This window comes from Montipora foliosa, chromosome 13 (assembly GCF_036669935.1).
Source record: "Montipora foliosa isolate CH-2021 chromosome 13, ASM3666993v2, whole genome shotgun sequence".
Taxonomy (NCBI): domain Eukaryota; kingdom Metazoa; phylum Cnidaria; class Anthozoa; order Scleractinia; family Acroporidae; genus Montipora; species Montipora foliosa.
This window is the reverse complement of record NC_090881.1, coordinates 43,008,650-43,016,149: the sequence shown is the minus strand read 5'-3', so window position 1 is coordinate 43,016,149 and position 7,500 is coordinate 43,008,650. Positions and strand designations below refer to the sequence as shown.

General features: G+C 39.7%; 3 protein-coding genes across 3 annotated transcripts in view; 1 reads left to right on the top strand and 2 right to left on the bottom strand.

The window, feature by feature from the left end:
- LOC137982386 (uncharacterized) overlaps positions 1–3,875 on the bottom strand; it is a 35,646-nt gene extending 31,771 nt beyond the window's left edge. The window contains exons 1-2 of the mRNA XM_068829502.1: positions 3,710–3,875; positions 3,201–3,590 (exon numbers count right to left, since the gene is read on the bottom strand). Coding sequence (XP_068685603.1) covers positions 3,201–3,590; positions 3,710–3,785 — 466 coding nt within the window. The 5' untranslated portion in view covers positions 3,786–3,875. The remainder of the gene's footprint in view (positions 1–3,200; positions 3,591–3,709) is intronic.
- Positions 3,876–5,876: 2,001 nt separating this feature from the next.
- On the bottom strand, positions 5,877–6,743 carry LOC137981989 (uncharacterized). The gene has a single exon (XM_068829008.1). The coding sequence runs from the start codon at positions 6,741–6,743 to the stop codon at positions 5,877–5,879; it is 867 nt and encodes a 288-aa protein (XP_068685109.1).
- A 9-nt stretch (positions 6,744–6,752) lies between these two features.
- Positions 6,753–7,500, top strand: part of LOC137981988 (uncharacterized) — a 1,029-nt gene continuing 281 nt past the window's right edge. Inside the window, exon 1 of the mRNA XM_068829007.1 lies at positions 6,753–7,500. This exon is cut by the window's right edge and continues 281 nt beyond it. Within this exon, the coding sequence (XP_068685108.1) occupies positions 6,753–7,500 (748 nt within the window).

The window sequence follows — 7,500 nt, the reverse complement described above, 5'->3', positions numbered from 1 at the left end:
TTCACTGTGTGCCAGGGTCTTCTCAAGACCCGCCGCCATATTGAAAGCCGAGAAGACCCTGGGAACGATGTTGGATGGACTCTCGCCGGCGCGTGCCCGAAATTAACCCGATAATCTTCCTTGCAGAAGAATCAAATAAATGTGATCAGCGCATCATTGAGCCTTTGAAGAAAAAAATTGTGTCGTAAGTGAAAGCATTGTACCCGTTGAAATTAGAAAATCGTACCCAACAGGACCGGAGATGTGGATATTACATTCTCACGTGCCGGCAAAAGTGTGTGATTTCACTGTCGGGCCGAAAATCCACGCCAAAAAATCATTCTTTGCTGAATTTACAACAAAGCAACTCAAGCTGCAAAATTCTCAGCCTTAAATGATGAATTTCTGTACAAAACTGCTAATGATGAGCCCTTTGCTTAAGAGTTGTGTTGTTAAGTTTAACGAGTGACAGACGCAGCGGCCTTGGACCCGAAAGATGTTTGTATTTTTTCACCTATCGGTGAGCGTCACGCTTTACTTAAGATTCACATCCAAAACGACAGAAGGAGTTAAATACTCAACTTTAAATGATGAATGGCTGTACAAAACTGCTAATGACGAGCTCTTTGCTCTCGAGTAGTGTTTTTTAGTTTACGACTAAACGGATGCACCGGCACGAAGTTTGTTTTGATAATATCGCTCTCAACGCTTTCATGTAAATTTCGATGTTAAAAAGGTTCTTCTGTGCAGTTTGTCGCTAGGTTTATATTTCTCCAAAAGGAAACTTGATGAATTTTTTTTTTTTTTTTGGCTTTGAAACACAAATATCCAGCGAGAAGGACTTTGCGCCATTCGAATAAGCATATGGTGAGATTTCTTGCGCACCGACCAGAGAACACGCAAATTATTTTCACATTCACCAAACCGCAAACGACTGAGGCTAAACAAAGACAAGGCGACAAAAGAAAGACAAAAGGAGAGCTCATAAATACTAATGAGCCTTTTTGCGTATGTGTTGACGCGCATCCGCGTTTTTTTTGACGCGTTTACGCGTTTTGCGTATGCGCGTTTTTTGGGTATATTTTGGTTCGCTTATCTCCGAGCTGCACAGTATGTGTACTGCTTGATGTTTTTTCTTGTTTCCCCTCTTGTAAATTTTCTCTCTTTTATCCTAAATAGAAATGTAATTTATTAAAAGGGCATCTCATTAGTTAACCTATATTTTGCCCTTCTCCATTTATCTTGTGCTTGACACGTTGTATAATAAATTGATGTATTTTGGAAGTAAATGGAGGAAATAAAAAATACAAAGACAGATATCCTTGGTTTTCACATGACGTCATCAAAACTAAAAAATTAGGAATTATCAATCCTTTTGAGATTTTAGCTTAGTTAGTTATTAGAACAGCTGAAGACTTGTCTTTTCACAAATTTTCAGTTTGATAGGGTTTTTCATCTTGTGATAAAGCAAGGTTGAATTTCTACGCTTTTGCGTGACATGATATTAAAATTGCGGTTGAGAATGCTATCACGTACGTTAAAAAAGTGACTTATCCGCTGAGATTTTGCAATCTGAACAGTCCTTGTATGAGAATAAGTACTCACATAGATGTTCATGAGCCCTCAGAAGACAACTACCAGCTTTTTATAGCAAAACTCGATGACATACAGTGTACGTTTTTGTCACCTTCCGGCTGCCATAGCCTTATAAATTTGAGTAAAACATTTCTTCGAATATTTCCCACATGAAACATCGCACAGACCTGAACCTTTGCGAGGCTGTTTGAATATTCATATTCTTTTATCTCTTTGATTCTTGACTTAATTTGTTGAATGGTTTTGATGATGGTGTGACAGTGCTAGGGTTTTGATCAAGCCGAAAACAACGCCGTAGAAATCATAGAGTTCTTATTAAGTGTAATTACAGAGTTAAGTAACAAAATAGAATCTAATTCGGTAATAGAGGAGAGTAAGAAATTCCAAGGGCAAAAAATTGTAGTACCGGTAAATTGTTCAGACAGCCTTGAACTACACAGGGCAAAAAAATATTTTGGGATACATTATGATATTTCATCAAGAACCCCATGGAAGACCAGGTATGTAGCTTTCCGTTCACATAGTCACGTTCCACGGGCCTTTAGAGAATTAAATTTCACATGACAAAAAATGCTTGCTGTTGAGTGATTCAAGATGATGAAGTCCTGTTCAAAGTGTCTTAACGAGTTCATATGCAAATATACTGCAGCATCAAAATCTGGGATTATCTCAAAAGACATCGCTAGGGATCAAAGAAAAGCTTACATGTACCTAATAAAAGCGAATTCAAACTGTCATCTTTATATTAAAAGTTAATTCAATCATTACTCTAACCATAATCATAACCTGCTCGGCGGAAACTTCAACACTTAAATTATACGAAGCTTTAAGCACTAATCGTGGAAATTTCCCCAACACAACTGTGTATTCTTAAGCGGAACATTCAACGCCGCATTTACGTTTATGAGAAGTGGGTGGTTTTATGCAAATCAGGCAATGAGTCATCGAGACCAAATACTGCGAATTTTTATCGAAAAATGCAATGGACTTGACTGTGTTACTGTGTAACCTCGTAGATGTTATCGTAATGACAGATCATTTATCTACATACCATGTTTCGCCCTTGTTTGAAAAACTTGGTGTGAATATGATAATTAGCTAAACAAAACATGACGCGATAATATTGAGTTTCGCAACTATTGCACACGCAGTTACTCCGCAAAAATTCATACACCTCTATCTACAATGATAAGCTTCGATGGAAATAAACTGTAAATATCACGACAAGCACCATAGTGAAAGCATTTCATTCAATGATAAATGGTACACTGAATACTTCGATACGATTTCAACGCCACCGCTGTAAATCACGATTCAAGGTTCGGTTTAGTTCGAAACAAAGGCTTCCACAGTTTCGTTACCGTTGAATTCTAGACGGAGCTTTTCGCCTGACGAACTCAAGGTTTATGTCAGACTGATTAAAACGAAAACCGATAAGGGCATACGATTAGTGTCTTACAACACGACGCGAAAGAGCCTAACCAATGCATCGTACATACACATCGTTACAATTGTAAGACTGACGTTCTGCTGCAAACCAAAGACTTCGGTTCTTTCGCATATACAGGTTTAATAAAAAACTTTTGCAGGACAGAGAAATCAACTTGAAGCCAGTGGTTTCTCACCTTTCACGTCAACAAAGACTGAGTCATCATCCGAGTCCGACGCGCCACCCTGGTAAAGCACTGTGATGGTGTACACATATTCCTCATCATAATTCACGTTCCGCAACCGCAAGGTATACGTTCCCAAGCTTCGGTCTTCGAAAGCACCGTATTCGCTTCGAAGATTTTCATCAGACAAATCAAGGGCTTTAGGGTTTCTAGTACCCAGGCCGAATCCCGTTGCTATCAGGGTTGAATCTGTACTTGCCCCTTGCCTTCTTCTTCTTATGGTGACAGAAACGATGTCGCTGTCGCGTACATTGTGTTTCCACACAAGATCCACGTCGGTGCTGTTAACCCCTTCAACAACGATGAAAGGCTCATCAGGCGTATTTGCCCAAAACTGAGCCTCTGAAATCATGGAAGAGAAAAACAACATCGTCGAGCATCCGCACAATGGCAAATTAAAAGACAAATCAAGCTTAACCTTAAATAAGCGTTCTTCAAACTGGGACAATGAAATGTCTTACCAGATCGCTCTAGCGATGACATAGTCAAAACTACAGCTAGAATCCAGCCTACGACACTCCCAAAAGATCGAACCATGTTTGTCTGAGACTTCCCTTCGACGACGTTAAACGAGGAATGTTCGTTAAATTTTGCGGTATGACGCCGAAGCAACCAACCAACAGGAAAACACTGACTGGGCCCCAGTGTCTCCGAGGTATTAGTTTGCCTTCGTGAAGACTGGGACACGGAATTATAGTGTGTGTGCGGTCACATGACTATGACGTCAGAAAAAAACTAAGCGCCACCATCTTGGAGAAGACTGTCATGCCCTGTCCATGGCTTCTGATAGGATGCGGGAAAAAATTAAAGATTATGCGGAAATTTTTGGCCATATTATGCGGAAACATGCGTTGATTATGCGGGAATTACACCGGATTATGCCGAAACTTAAAAAAGTTATAAAACTAATAATTAGGCCCGTCCAATGTATTTACATGCTTACGGTAAATCCGTAATCGAAATTGCAACCAATACAATCGCATTTGTGACTGAATTTTTGCCCTTTGTGATTAAAATACATGGAGGAGTCATCAATTTGCGACCAGCTTTCACCGTTGAAATAAAAGGGTTAGCAGTTGGAATTTTCCCGCAACTTTTGGTAAAATAAGTAAAGCGATAAAAAATTATTTTGTTTCTCATCATGAATTTTGTTTCAATTTGGAGATAATGGAGCAAAATTGTAATACCTTTGGAGCGCGATCCATTCCCTCGATCATTGACTTAAAGTGCGTTTGATTCACCGTATTCCGGAATAAGAATGCGTGAAGTGATGAATTCAAAACGGTATGTCTTGCGTTTTGAAGCAACAAGGATAATAAAGATATGTTTAAAATAGCATTTTAGCAGGTGTTCGACATTTTTAATGTGAATCTCCGTAAAAACGAAGGAATCGTAACTTGTATTCCATGTAATTCTATTCCGGAATACGGTCAATCGAACGCGCCCTTAGTTTCTTATCAGTTACGTCATTTGCTGAAGTGTAACTGTTTCTCGTCCAATGGAAAGCATTGTAGGAACAAAACTAGTGTCCAGGCTCATTGGCGAAAAAATGCGCGGAAACTGCTTACGATCTTTCTTACGAACTTTCATCTTGCGAACGAAATGGTGTGTTTTCTTCAATGTTCAAGAAAATAAGCGTTTCAAAACAGTCAATTTCTTCGGCTTTTATGTTTTTGAGGATGTTAAGGAGTTGCTTTATCACTAATATCAGATATTTCTTCTGTTTTTTGCGGAAAATATCGGAATTATGCGGAAGATGCGGATTTCAGTGAATTATGCGGATCCGCATCGCCGCATCCTGTCAGATGCCGTGCCTGTCATGCAACATCACGCGATGCCTTCGTTTTGTCTCATTCTTGGTTGTTCTTACGATAAGAAGAGACGCCCAGGCCTTAGATTTCGTCGAATACCTAAAGTGATCACGATCAAGGTGAACAGAGCGAATTTTTTGTCCACTGATCGGCGAGCGAAATGGTTAGCGACGATCAGTAGAGGAGATTTGACATAAAATATATTATATAACGATCGTGTTAGCGGCACTCATTTCATTTAGGTAAAGCCACTTACTTGTAGGATGGAGTTTTAGATAGATAACTGAATGAAGGAAATATGAAAGAGAGCGCGAAGAACAGGAAGCGATGAAAACAAAGTTGTTGAAGTTTGCATTGGGAGAGCGAATCAAAGATATTGTTATCGATACTGAAGGAGGTGGATGAAAATGGTATTTTCACGCCAAATGTCACCACACAAACCGATTCAAGTGTTTTCACACGATCGGGTGAGATAAAGAAAGTGACTTTATGTTTCTAATATCGAGGAAGATTTGCCGGGATCTTTTTTAGATTTTTATATACAATATATTTATAGGGAAAATATCCATCACAATTATCTTATTCTTCAGAGAATAAGAATTTTAAAAATTGCACCGTAACCAGGATGAGACATGTTATGAATCTGAAAGACGTTCTCTGGTTAAAAATTGGTTAAAAATTATAAGCTTTCGGCTATCTATCTATAGCCTTTAACGAATGAAATATAAGAAGCACGAATTAAAATATATACGAAAAGGGGTGTAAAAATTCGATGCGGGTGAGAACTAAAATATGAATAAGAATGATCTAGAAAAAATTACAATAAAATAGAGTATTGTCTCGGTAACGGTTTAGAATTATTGTCCGCGTTAACAGTTTTAGCGGTATGCCAGGATTCCAAGGTTTTTCTAACACGGTAGTTGCCTTTGTCAATCACGCATGCATTATTAAAGTCAATAGAGTGGTCATTCTTCCATGCATGGCTGGCAATGTTTGACCCTTTCGCGAAATTTTTTAGGTTTCTTTGATGTTCTTTTTTCCGCGTTAAAAAGCATCTTCCAGTTTCGCCAATGTAACTCCACGGACAGTCCGAGCACGGAATTTTGTAAACAACATTGCATTGTTGGTCCAAGGGCTGTCTTGTTTTTGGGGATGGGAATTCTTGCTGAAGGGTTTTAAGAGGTTTGGTGACGACTCGAATTTCATGTTTGCGTAATAATCTCATGAGGGGCTCTGTCAAGCCGCTAATATATGGAAGGCACGCAAATCCATGGGGTGTATTCTGTGGGTCAACCCAACTAAAGAACATTGCTACCAATTCTTCTGGTGATGGTACAGTTGGTGATGGTGGCTTCTTTCTATTTTTGGAAATATAAGAGATGACTGAGGACGGGTAGCCATTGGCTTTTAGTGCATCTGTGACATAGTTGGTCTCGCGTGATTTTCCTTCGTTAGTGCTTGGGAGATTAGACGCACGGAATAACAAGGTAGAGGCCGTGCTGATTTTGTGTTTTCTCTCATGATGTGAGGAGAAGTCTAAATATCTATCAGTGTGGGTTGGTTTTCGATAAACGTCAATGACAGCAACACCATTTTTTCTTGACACTAAGGTGTCAAGGAAGGCAATTTGTCCATTGTTCTCTTCTTCAATGGTAAATGTGATCGCACATACAAGCAGATTCATGGTTGTGCCATGGGCAGCCCTGTTAGCCCTATCGTCGCTAACCTCTGTATGGAAGTGATAGAAGAGTCAGCCATCAGCTCCGCCACTGTTCCGCCAAGGATTTGGAAACGATACGTTGACGACAGCTTTGTTGTCATCAAGAAAGCTGCTGTCCATTCCTTCCACGACACCTTAAACGCTGTCGACCCTAAGATCACATTTACCATTGAAGAAGAGAACAATGGACAAATTGCCTTCCTTGACACCTTAGTGTCAAGAAAAAATGGTGTTGCTGTCATTGACGTTTATCGAAAACCAACCCACACTGATAGATATTTAGACTTCTCCTCACATCATGAGAGAAAACACAAAATCAGCACGGCCTCTACCTTGTTATTCCGTGCGTCTAATCTCCCAAGCACTAACGAAGGAAAATCACGCGAGACCAACTATGTCACAGATGCACTAAAAGCCAATGGCTACCCGTCCTCAGTCATCTCTTATATTTCCAAAAATAGAAAGAAGCCACCATCACCAACTGTACCATCACCAGAAGAATTGGTAGCAATGTTCTTTAGTTGGGTTGACCCACAGAATACACCCCATGGATTTGCGTGCCTTCCATATATTAGCGGCTTGACAGAGCCCCTCATGAGATTATTACGCAAACATGAAATTCGAGTCGTCACCAAACCTCTTAAAACCCTTCAGCAAGAATTCCCATCCCCAAAAACAAGACAGCCCTTGGACCAACAATGCAATGTTGTTTACAAAATTC

Coding starts and splice junctions, on each gene's coding strand:
- LOC137981989 (XM_068829008.1), bottom strand. CDS start 6,743: ATGAATCTGCTTGTATGTGCGATCACATTTACCATTGAAGAAGAGAAC.